Raw genomic sequence first — 13014 nt, 5'->3', positions numbered from 1 at the left:
GAAGTTAGAGAATTTGGAGTATCAAGGACAATGGTAGTTTACATATTGATGTTGGATCCATGATGCTACTTTCTGAGAAGCCTGACTTCAGTTCTATATATCACAAAATAATAAATTCTGTCACACTAACATTTAATGCATGTACACAGTGCATTAACTGTAACTGTAGTACATTTATTTGTGCTAGAGGAGACTTGAAAATGATTAAAAAATCAATACTTTGCTGTCAGAGAAGCAAGTGTTACGATGCATTTAAGTAGTTAATTGCATAAGCCCCATAAAAGCTTCAAGTTTGGGTAGGAAGGATGCCATAATTACAGTCAAGCAACTACCTTTTATTAATGGGGGACTTTAGGGAACAATGCTTGTTGTCATCGCTGCTGCTATGTGAAGTTCAGAAATCATGGCTCACTCCCTTTACATGTAAGAGGCAAGTTGTGTGCAAATTATGGAGAATCGCCAGTATGACAGCTGGCTAAGGTAGTGTATATTCACCAAGGTGATTCGCCTTGAATTCTTGAAATGCTTTCTGGACTTTCTTTATATCATAAAACACATACAAAAATCATAATATTTGTGTGCCATGGTAAAGAACAAGGTGACTCAGAGTTGCAGGGATAAGTTGGCTGGGTTCCTGGAGGGATGAGGGACCTGTATGTCCAACACCCCTTCATGATTTACTCTTGAGAAGCGCTGCTTGCAAATGTCCAGCCAGAATTTTCTAACTGGAAGAGATCATAGGTATAATCAGGTCTGTCATGCTCTTCAATAAATGAGATACTAGCCAGCAATTCTACCCCTGAGTATGTATCTGAAATAAAAAGCACTAATTTGAAAAGATGCATGCACCTCAATGTTCATAACAGCATTATTTATAACTGACAAAATATGAAAGCAACCTAAGCGTCCATCAACAAATAAATGGATAAAGAAGATGTAGTACATATCAGTTCAGTTCAGTCGCTCCGTCGTGTCTGACTCTCTGCGAACCCATGGACTGCAGCACACCAGGCTTCCCTGTCCAGCACCAACTCCCAGAGCTTGCTCAAATTCAGGTCCATCAAGTCAGTGATGCCATCCAACCATCTCATCCTCTGTCATTCCTTTTGCCTGCCTTCAATCTTTCCCAGCATCAGGGTCTTTTCAAATCAGTCAGTTCTTCGCATCAGGTGGCCAAAGTATTAGAGTTTCGGCTTCAACATCAGTCCTTCCAATGAACACCCAGTACTGATCTCCTTTAGGATGGACTGGTTGGATCTCCTTGCAGTCCAAGGGACTCTCAAGAATCTTCTTCAACATCACAGTTCAAAAGCATCAATTCTTTGGTGCTCAGCTTTCTTTATAGTCCAACTCTCACATCCGTTCATGACTGCTGGAAAAACCATAGCTTTGACTAGATGGACCTACTATTCAGCCGTTAAAAAGAATGAAATTTTGCCAATGAGACAATATGGATGGACTTGAAAGGCATTTGTTAAGTAAAAGAAGACAATATTGTATCACTTACATATGGCATCTAAAAGAAATACAACAAACTAATGAATGTAGCCCAAAAAGCAGCCACACAGATACAGAGAACAAGCTAGTGGTTACAAGTAGGAAGAGGGAAGAGAGAAGTTATATCATAGGGGTAGGAGATGAGAGGTCCAAACTATTATGTATAAAATAAGCTACAAGGATATATTGTACAACACAGGCAACATAGCCAATATCTTATAACTGTAAATGGAATATAGTCTCTAAAAATTGTGAATCACTCAGTTGTACACCTGTAACTTATATAATATTATACATCAACTAAACTTCAATGCACTTTTTTTTTTCCAAAAAAATGAATGTGTGAAATACTTAACGGAGAGGCCAAATAATGGATTAGCCAATGTTCCATCAGTAGGGTCTTAAAGGACCAGTATAGAACCTAAGTTTTCTCCTTTCCAGATCAGTTCCACTATATATCTTCTCTCTTGAAGAAGACTAGTAAACAAAGAAGAGATTGGGAAAATTGATGCTATTCTTTCCTCAGAGAATAGACCAGTCAACAAGGTCTATCTGAGTGCTGGGAGATCTCGGAAAGTCAGGAAGAGAATCTTTTCCTCTTCTGACTCTGACTGGAGAGTGCTTGCTAACTGGAAAATCATGGCTTCGTGATCAGCCTGGATATCATGTCTGAGTCCTGCCCCCAGTGCCCTTTTTCACAGGTGTTTGTGGCTAGCAGCATTTGGCAATTTCCTGTGACGGTTTGCATCTCTGAGAAAAAGTCAGAATTGTTTTTCACTGACAAGATGCCTGAGGATGTCATATATTAGTGTTCCCCTTACACCCCTGAAATGAGGAAAGGCTGTTTATTCCTAGATTGCCATCTTCCTAGTAGTTGAGGATGTTTTAAGATATTGACACAGCCATGCAGTGTTCAGAGACAACAAACTCTTCCTTGAAAACATGGATTCAATTTTAAAGAGGTGTCATCAACAAGAGCTTCTGCTCATTTAGTCTTCAGTTCTTATCCTAAGATGCTCAAACTCCACACTACATAAATTTTGCAAGTGTAAATTTATGCATTATGGTATGCTATTAATCAGATTATAAAGTAATAAATGCTGCATAAAAAAGAATATATATTACAGAGTGTTTTGTAAAAGAATGATTATAAGTAGAAGAGCGAGACTAGAAATTGGATTACAGAGTTAATACAAAAAATACAAGAGCATTGTAATTTTATTCCAAGTGGAAACAGGATTTGTATCTTGTTATTCTTTGAAATGATGGATATTGAAGTTTTCATTTATAAGAGAATTTTCTAAGTAAATACAGATAGATTCTGAATGTGAATGAATTGAATCATTTTATGATATGTAATCTGAAAGATACTTTATTGGCTAGTAAAAATAGTGCCTTGTACTTACGTAGAAATTTGCCTTATAAAACCTAACACAATTATATTGTTTTTAAAAACTTTTATTTTCAAGGTGTTTTACTGAAAATTTATTCTTATATTGTCTGAGAGAAACATGAGGCACATAATTTTGAAGTGTTTTTCTAAAATCATGCAGATTTGGATTAAAAAAAATGTGAAATAGAATCTCTAGAAGGTTCCAATGAGTTTCCATAATCCCAGAATGTCTCTTAATTTATTGCTTTGTGATTAACAAATTTATACCTATAATCCATCCACTTTGGTGATCTGAGATTTAATCTTTTATTCCCTGGTCTCTTAGTGAGTCTAAGTTTGTATGTGTGTGTTTAATAGTTCAGGAGTATCTGTTTATCTTATTATCATTCTGTTAATACTTGTGAATGTGTATGAGACCAGTCTCATTTAGTTGATTGAAAATTCCCTTTCTGATACTAAGGGAACTCTGAAGATAATGACTAAATGCTCATCCTTTCCGGTGGGCTGGAGACTCCAAGTGAAACTCTATGAGACAGCTGAGAGGCGTTTATTTATTTTTAAACAAGTGAATAAAATACATACACACACACACACACACACACATTCTAGTTTCCCTCCTCTGTAGTTGACTTCCTAAGAATATTGTCATTGCTCAGTGGAATAATTCTGTGAGTCTAGAAGAGGTGCTTGACTACTTGTTAGGGTTTAAATAGTCAACATTAATTTTAGTGGATTCTCAATGCAGAATTGTCCTTATTGATTATAATCATTTTGTCATATTTTTAAAATTGCATGCTCTCAATTTTAGTAGATATTAAAACAAACACTCCCACCCCCACCCCCCCAAAAAAACTACTGAGTTGCTGGCATTCCTTTTGCTTTGTTTGATTCTGAAATTATATTCTTGATTAAGAAGTGATTATGGATGATGTATCATTGGGGAAAGGATTTTGAATAAAATAATGGTACAAAGCTTCATTATCTCCTTCCAGCTGAGTGACTGGAATAAAATAAAAGAGTATCAAATGTCAAACAAATGGGACCTTGAGAATGAAGCTGATTTTAAATAAGTTTGTTTTCTACATCTGACTCTGTAAACAATTTCATTTGTAACATCTTTTTTGGATATAGGCACTACCAAATGATATTTGTCTTTCTCTGACTTCCTTCAATCAGTGTGACAATCCTCTAGGTGCATTCACATTGCTGCAAATGGCCTTGTTTCATTCTTTTTATGGCTGAGTAATATTCTATTGTATATATGTACTGCATCTTCTTTTTTCATTTCTCTTTTGATGATGTTTAGATTGCTTCCATGTCCTGGCTATTGTAAATGGTGCTGCAATGAACGTTGGAGTACCAGGGGGAAAAGGGGAAGGGATAATTGGGGTATTGGGGTTGATATATATCCCCTACTATACATAAAACAGATAACTAACAAGGACCTACTATATAGCATAGGGAACTCTTCTCAATACAATGTAATGACCTGTATAGGAAAGTAAAAGTGATGGTGCTAGTCACTCAATCGTGTCCAGCTCTTTGCTACCCCATGGATTGTAGCCCACTAGGCTCATCTGTCCATGGAATTCTCCAGGCAAGAATACTGGAGTAGGTTGTCTTTTTCTTCTCCAGGGGATCTTCATGATGCAGGGATCAAACCTGGATCTCCTGCATTGCAGGCAGATTCTTTATTATCTGAGCCACTAGGGAAGCCCCTATATGGGAAAAGAATCTTTTTTTGGGCGGGGGGGGAAAGAATCTTAAAAAAAGAGTAGAATGTAACTGATTCACTTTACTGTACAGCAGAAACTAACGTAACATTGTAAATCAACTAAACTCCAATAAAAATTTTTTTAATATTTTTAGATAAAAAGAAATAATAAAATTCTTCTACTATTAAGTACAGGAGGTTTAGTCATAATATCATGAAATAGTTAAAATGAAATTTTTATTTTCAGTACATCAAATATATATAATTTGTGATTTGCTAAGTCTTTGCTGTCCAACATGGTAGCTATATATAGTGCTACTTAAATTTAAAATTAATAAAATTAAAGGTTCAAGCCCTTAGTTTCAATAGTCACACATCAAGTGTTCAGTAATCATATATGGCTAGTGCTTATTGTATTAGACAGTACAAATAGAGAATATTTTCACTGAGAAAGTTCAATTGAACATCTCCGAAATAGATGATATTTTTCAAACTAAAACATTCAAGTCTGTATCCTAGATCATTAGAGAATCGTAAATGGAATACAGAAAACATAGCAGAAATACTCAAAAGTCCTTTTCTGTGCTTCTAAGTAGCAAAATTTAGACACTCTAAAAAGATTGAATTGGTCCTTCATTGCTTCTCTGAGCCCCAAACTCGGAAATCTTTGTCTGTCCTTTCCTCTCAGTTAAGCTTATAGCCAGTGATGGCTTGCTGAAGATTTAATAGAAAGATGGAACTCCGAACTCTGAAGGTGAGGTTAGTGAGAGAAGAAATTTCTGCATGGCTTAGCTTTTTGTTTTGTTTTGGATTATTCTGAAGAGAAATCATAGCATATAGAATGAAATCTCTGAGAGCCCACCATTTAGCTCATTTTTGGCAAAGAGTAGTAAAGGAAATCATGCATAAATTTATATAAGAATAAAAATATCACATATTTCACAGTGGCAGAAGATGAACAAAATTGTTAATTATCTAAGTTGTTAAACTTTTTGCTCAGGCACTTTCTTCTTTACTAAACATGAAAATAGAATCACAATTGTTTCTCTTTAGAAAACTGGCCAAGCTTTCTAGAAAGTAACAAATGGTAATTGTTCTAAGTTGATTTAAGGTGAATTTGTTTTCTTGGTTTAAGGGTATTCGTTTTTATTCACATCATTTTAATTCACATTTATTGAAACAGACAAAGACTTTGTGCCTATACAAGGCTGTGTTAATACAAGTGTAAATTACAGTCCACAGCTTTAGTTTGGGTCCATAGTAAATAAGCTCGGTGATTATGACATGAGATTTTTTTTCTTCACTTTCACCCCTCAAATCCAGCTGACACACTTACAGTGGATTAGAATCTCATCGTACAGACTTTAAGAAAATAAAAATCAAAATGGGCCTTCATTTTCAACAACTCAGTTGTTAATCTGATCCATTTCCAGTAGGTTTTAAGGAAGTCTTAAACCTATCCCTCTGAAGATTTGCCAGGAGGCTCCACAGAATTTCCAGTGTCCCTGTACCTCAGATCATGCTGTGGCCCCAGCATGTGTGTGAGCATGGGGAACTGACTGCCCAAGGGTCAGGCTCCTGCTAGTGATCGTGTGGTCTCTAAAAGACCCTTGAGGCTGCCTGAAGTCTGTGGTGCCCAGAGAAGAGTTTGCAACCCCCTGAGCTCTCAGGCTCATTTCTTCCACGTGGATGCTTTGTTTAGTTTTCAGAGCAGCTTTTGCTTATTTGTTTGTTTTAATTTAGACCAGTTTCTAAGCTTTAAAAAATCAGAAAATTACACAAAAAATGACTTTTTAAAAAACAAACTAAAAGATTTGGCGACATTGGGTCGTCATTCCTGAGTCATCCATTGGCTGGCATGAATTGGTGACCATTCGCCCCCCACCTGGTTTTTCTCAGTCCCCATACTTTCTCTCGTCTCCCTAACTAGCCCATTTCAAACATTTCCTTTGCCTGTTTGGCTTCCTGGTTTGCAGCCCTGAATTGATACCACATTAAGACAAGGGACTCTGCCCTTTGTGGTCAGTAGCCATTGGCTGGTGACACTGGCTGCAGGATTCACAAGGGATCCTGTAGCTTCCACTCAGGCAGGGCAATTCTCTAGAAAATGGAGCAGCCATGAGCCACTAAAGGCCAGGCACAGAAGACAGAGCACTGAAGCACCTGCTTGGGAAAGGGAATCTGGGTGGGGCAGCAATAGCCTGTGTAGTGTCTGTTAGGCAGCAAGAAAGAATAGAGAAAATACAAGAAAAACCTTTGTTTAGTAAAACTTTGTTTAATATTTGTTAGTCATCTAAATTTTCTTTAGTTGCCTTTAATACAAATTGTATCTTGAGTTTTCAGTTTCTAGAACCATAGAAATCCTTGAGACCCTAATTGATTTGGAGTATGCTGTACCCAGGTGCTTGGGAACATATATGTACATATCGGTGTCTAGAGATGGAAGCCAAGTTCTTGAAAGTAACAAGGGTTTTCTAATATTTAGCACCAGCCCAACTGAGGCCGCCTCTGGTTGAAGGAATCAACAGCACAACCATGCATCTCAGGTGGCTGGCACCTGAAGAGCAGAACGGACCTTCTCCTGTGTATCAGCTGGAAAGGAGAGAGCCATCTCTACCGGCTCCAAGGGCCACGGTGATGAAAGGGACTCGCTTCACAGGACATGGATATTATAAGTTCCCTAGCTCCACTCACCCAGTCAATACAGACTTCACGGGTAAGTGTGCTTGATGTCACTTTCCTTATGAGGCACTTAAACCCCGAAGTGTTTTCTATTATTCCAATATTCTTTTACAATGAGTTTTTACTATGCCTGTTTATAGAGATGCTAATATAGTCTTTTTATACTTTAGCTTGATTGTGTTGAGATACTTTTTAGTATTCTGGGGGTGGGGGAGGGGTGGAAAAGAGGGGTAAGTGGAGGAAAGAAAATAAAAAAATGATGTGGGAAGGTAGCCTTATTGGATGAGAGTATGTGCTGGACATGATTCTTGGATGCTGTTTACCAGAATGTGTTTCTTAGAGTGTTCACTTCCTTCGTGGAAAAGAGTTCTGTGGCAAATGAGTTTGAGAAATGCCCCCATGCTATTGGAGATGCTTAGTATACATTGAGTTATTACAGTCTCTGAAAAAAGGTGTAAGAAGTCTATTTAACTTTGTTTAACTAACTATTCCTAGTACTTATTTGGTGCAACTGTTTTTTTTAAAAATGTAACAACTGTTCATACCCTATGTTCTATTGAGAGCATTATGGGAAAAAGTAATTTCAGGGAAAGCCTACCTTCTGAAGAGTCAGAAGTAGAGTAAGGCAAGTGAGGCACAATATTTAAGGCACCAAAAACTCATTGTCCATGTAAATAATATTTTAATACAATATTTTTCAAATAAAAATCCGTGCAAAAATCTCCAGTAAAATATAAACATTTTCTTGGTTTTTTCTACTTTCTTTTGTCAACTAATTTTTATTCCAGCATAGTGACTTTACAATGTTTTGTTAGTTTCTGCTGTAGAGCAAAGTGAATCAGCTATATGTGCACATATATCCCCTCTTTTTGGGACTGCCATACAATTTAGGTCACTATAGAAAACTGAGTAAAGTTCCCTGAGCTATACAGTAGGTTCTCATTAGTTATCCATTTTATACATAGTATTATAGTGTATATATGTCAATCCCAATCTCCCAACTCATCTAACACAAGATCCAACCCTCACTGTGTGAGCTAATCTCGTGTGTCTTGCTCAGTTCCTGATTTTACAGGTATTATCGTCTGGAAGTCTTTTGTTTATGAATTACAGTTTTTAGAAGCACTGTTTGACTGTAGGTATACAAAATAGTAACTATTCATAATACATCGTTTACCATTATTTAAAGAATTTACAAAGTGTATAATATATATGATTCTATAAACTCAGAATGATATTAATTTAACTCCTGAGAACTTAATTTTGGAACAATAGCTAGGCTTTCAAATATTGCGTATACTGAGGACAGTGAAATGGAACTTGAGCTCTGAAACATAAGTTGTATATCATTTTATATTTACTTAAAGTCGTAAATAGTTTGCTTTTACGTGAGGCTGGCTGCTGCTGTGTGTTTGCAATGAATCATGATTATGCTCTAGCTGTGATACATTAAGATTAATATATTAAGAGTAACCACTGACCTAGTACATCCAGCTCCTCCCTGAGAATTAGAAATTCGATCACTGAGCTCCCTTACAACACTCAACTTCTGCTTACTATTCATAAAAGTCAAAGAAAGGAATGAAAAGGAAACATAGGTATCTAGAAAAGAACCTGTGGGTAGAAAGTAAAAGACTTTCTCTTGATGGAGCTGGAACTGCCTTCCTGGTCTGGCCTTTGGCTTGTGGTGTGTTTCTTCGAGGAATCAGCCTTCTTGCCATTCATCTGGGTAGCGCTGCGGCAGGCATGTCAGCTTGGATTTGCTAGCTGGCCAGCAGACAGATTTTCGATGGGATCACCTACTGCTGTTGCTGTGAAGACAGAGTGGCCCATCCACCGTTAATAAATTTAGTCGTCTGCGCCGCCTCCCTCGCCGGCCTTAGACTCCGAGGTGCACAGGCTAGGGGCAGATGCAGCGTCTGGGAAGTTTTCCAAATTCCTCTTTAAAAAAGTTAGGCTGTAAACACGGGCCTCACGAAGCAGAATCCTTCTGTCTGTAACAAAGCCTCCAGCTGCACAGAAAATGTGTTTGGAGTACACATCATCTGAAGGACAAGGCAGGGAGATCACAATTTTGGCTTGAACGACTCCCGGGAGCTTTGGTGATTCCTGGAGAGTAAGTAGGTCTCCTGTATTTAGGCATGTTTTGGGCCCTCGCCTGCTCCTTTGTATGAGCCGCACGTGCGGCTTGCTTTGAAGGCTGTCTTAACTTTGAAAGTAACCAGGTCTCCATCAAGTTATTTATTGGTTTGACCCTTAGGCTTACCTGGCAGGTTTGGTTGGATACTTTTATTGAGTTGGGTCATGGTTTAACTAAATTTATCCTATCAATGAGCCAAGATAAGTTTACAAAAGTAACTTAATGGCTTTCCTTTAATTTGTATCTTCTTATGTAGAAAGGTGTAGTTAGCATTGCACATTTATTTTCCTTGTACATTCTGTCATTCATTCCTTCTACAACCATGGAAGGTATTTTCCCCTTCTTGGATTATGAGGAAATGAGGTTTCAGTAACTGGGTCCCCCAGATTGTCACAGCTGCTGAATTGAAATGTGAATTTGGAGTCTTCTGGTTCAAAAGCTGGTTCTTTGCCAGAGGGGGAGTGAGCAACCATGGACAGTTCTTTAGAGACAGAACAGAATAAGTGTCTGAAAGTAACAAAAGAGGGTGGAAGGCGAAATAGTAGGTTTTACCCAACACTGCTAAACTTTTTGGATTTGTCTGTTGGTTTTTGGCTTTTCAAGTAATGTGCATGCTAAGTTGCTTCAGTCATGTCTGACTCTTTGCGATCCCATGGACTATAGCTCGCCAGGCTCTTCTGTCCATGGAATTCTCCAGGCAGGAATACTGGAGGAGGTTGCCATTTCTTACTCCAGGGCATTTTCCTGACCCAGGGATAGAACATGTGTCCTGCATTGGCAGGCAGATTCTTTACCACCAGTACCACCTGGGAAGCCCTTTCAAGTAACACAAATATATAGTAGTATTTGCATTATTTATTTACTTGTATCCCCAAAGATTTCTGGGAGTGAGATTATTTTTTCTGTATCAATTAATTCTAGAGGGTTCCTAAAACTAGATTTTTCTAACACTGAACAAAATTATTTTAAATGTGCTGAAGTGCTCTGTGTCAAACAATGCTTTCAACTCATGTTCCTATAAATTTCATGCAATTCCTATATTCTGAGGAAAATTTAATAAGCAAATCCTGGACATCTCTAAGGAGAAGGCAATGGCACCCCATTCCAGTACTCTTGTCTGGAAAATCCCATTGTCAGAGGAGCCTGGTAGGCTGCAGTCCGTGGGGTCGCTAAGAGTCGGACACGGCTGAGCAACTTCACTTTCACTTTTCACTTTCATGCATTGGACAAGGAAATGGCAACCCACTCCAGTGTTCTTGCCTGGAGAATCCCAGGGACGGAAAGCCTGGTGGGCTGCCATCTGTGGGGTCGCACAGAGCTGGACACGACTGAAGTGACTTAGCAGCAGCAGGACATCTCTAAGATGATGAATTATATTTAAAAAGTGAATAATTATAAGAAGAACTCAGATGTCTTTTATTTTGATTCAGTTCAAAATCTCAAACTCTAACTAAAAATGATTCCTGAAATATGAATGGAGATATCAAATAACTCAAACACAAACATACAATGATGTGTATTTTTATACATATTTTATACAAGAAAAATGTGAGATTTCATCCATCAATAATAGGGTTTGTAAATATACTCACAACATATTTCATGGTCATAGCAATATGTTGAAAGTCTCAGTATAAATTATGTTATTACTATATATAACTCCCTCCTCTTCCGTGTATTTGCTTTAAATATTTTTACCTCAAATGGTAGAATGAAAACAATTCAAATATCTATTCATATAGTTGAATATATGTTTATGTTGCTCAATATAGAAATCATTAAGCTTAGTAATGTAAATGAACTCTGTCAAAGTCTACTTTGGGGTTGAAAAATGAACCAGATTAATCTTTCTTACAATCTGTCATTAGTCCCTTTCTTTTCTGATACAAATATTCTTTCAAAAGTCTAATATTTAGAAAGGGTATATTATCAGTCATTTGCATCATAGTATAAATACCTCCTCCCATTTATTTACAATCAAGACTAAGGGATTTGGGAGCAGACTAACAGATATGTTGCAGATCTAAGCCCCATTATTTATTAGTTAAATGTAATTAGACAAACCACTTAATCATCTGTGTGCCTCTTTTTCCTTTTATTAAAATTGACATAATACTACTTACAATACTGATATCAAGCAAGTAGGTTAGGATTAAACGGGATAGCTCATCCAATAAACTTGGCACACATAGATAAGTTTATAGTCATTCAATATTAGCTATCAGCTATTACTCATTTAACAAATATTTATTAATACCTACTATGAGACAGATTATATAAAATCTTCTGCAATTTGTAAAATCATTATTCTGTTAATTCATCTGCTGGTGCACATATGTTTGCCTAAATGTCATATCTGGGGCATGAGTAATATGCAATTTTTATATTAAAATGTGATATTTAATGTGTTACTGAAAACAGTTAAATTAATCTACCTAGTGTTGAGACATTAGATAAACTACATTTATGTGGGTCTAGTCATGCTCATCTGTTAACCTGAGGCTTGTACTGAAGGGTCACTCCTTTAACTTCTAAAATTCCAAATTGATAAGCATAGGATATTTAAGTAGGCTCAAAAGTTCAAAATAGAATTTATTACTGAGGCATTACTGTGAGATTAAAAACACTTAGATTTAATTGTTTTGTTGTCATTCTTTCATATAATATATTCACAATTTGTTGTTGTTGTTCAGTCTCTCAATCATGTCCTATTCTTTGTGACCCCACGGACTGCACCATTCTAGGCCTCCCTGTCCTTCACTGTCTCCCAGAGTTTGCTCATACTCATGTCCATTGAGTTGAAGATGCCATCCAGTCATCTCTTCCTCTGTCATCTGCTTCTCCTCCTGCCCTCAGTCTTTCTCAGCTTCAGCGGCTTTTCCAGTGAGTTGGCTCTTTGCATCAGGTGGCCAAAGTATTGGAGCATCAGCTTCAGCATTAGTCCTTCTAATGAATACTCAGCATTGATTTCCTTTAGGATTAACTGGTTTGATCTCCTTCCAGTATAAGGGATTCTCAAGAGTCTTGTCCTGCACCACAGTTGGAATGCATTAGTTCTTTGGCACTCAGTCTTCTTTATGGTCCAACTCTCACATCCATACATGGCTAATAGAAAAACCGTATCTTTGACTAGATGCACCTTTGTTGGCAAAATGATCTCTCTGTTTTGTAATATGCTGTCTGGATTTGTCATATCTTTTCTTCCAAGGAGCAAGCTTCTTTTGATTTCATGGCTGCAGTCTCCATCCACAGTGATTTTGGAGCCCAAGAAAATAAAGTCTGTCATTGTTTCTATTGTGTTTCACCATCTATTTGCCATGAAGTGATGGGACCAGATGCCATGATCTTAGTGTTTTGTATGTTGAGTTTTAAGCCAGCTCTTTCACTATCCTCTTTCATCTTCATCAAAAGGCTCTTTAGTTCCTCTTTGCTGTCTGCCATCACCATGATGTCATCTGCATATCTGAAGTTATTGATATTTCTCCTGGTAATCTTGACTCCAGCTTGTGTTTCATCCAATCCAGCCTTTCGCATGATTTACTCTGCATGTAAATTAAATAAGCAGGGTGGCAGTATACAGCCTTGACA

At 37.3% G+C, this 13014-nt stretch overlaps 1 protein-coding gene across 1 annotated transcript in view; it reads left to right on the top strand.

Annotated features, from left to right (window-relative positions):
- The window catches only part of USH2A (usherin), a 930744-nt gene that overhangs the window by 269796 nt on the left and 647934 nt on the right, over positions 1-13014 (top strand). The window contains exon 20 of the mRNA XM_052653949.1: positions 7090-7320. Coding sequence (XP_052509909.1) covers positions 7090-7320 — 231 coding nt within the window. The remainder of the gene's footprint in view (positions 1-7089; positions 7321-13014) is intronic.

The sequence above is a fragment of the Budorcas taxicolor genome, chromosome 16 (assembly GCF_023091745.1).
Source record: "Budorcas taxicolor isolate Tak-1 chromosome 16, Takin1.1, whole genome shotgun sequence".
NCBI classification, from domain to species: Eukaryota; Metazoa; Chordata; class Mammalia; order Artiodactyla; family Bovidae; genus Budorcas; species Budorcas taxicolor.
The sequence above is the reverse complement of the archived record's forward strand: the minus strand, read 5'-3'. Positions and strand labels throughout refer to the sequence as shown.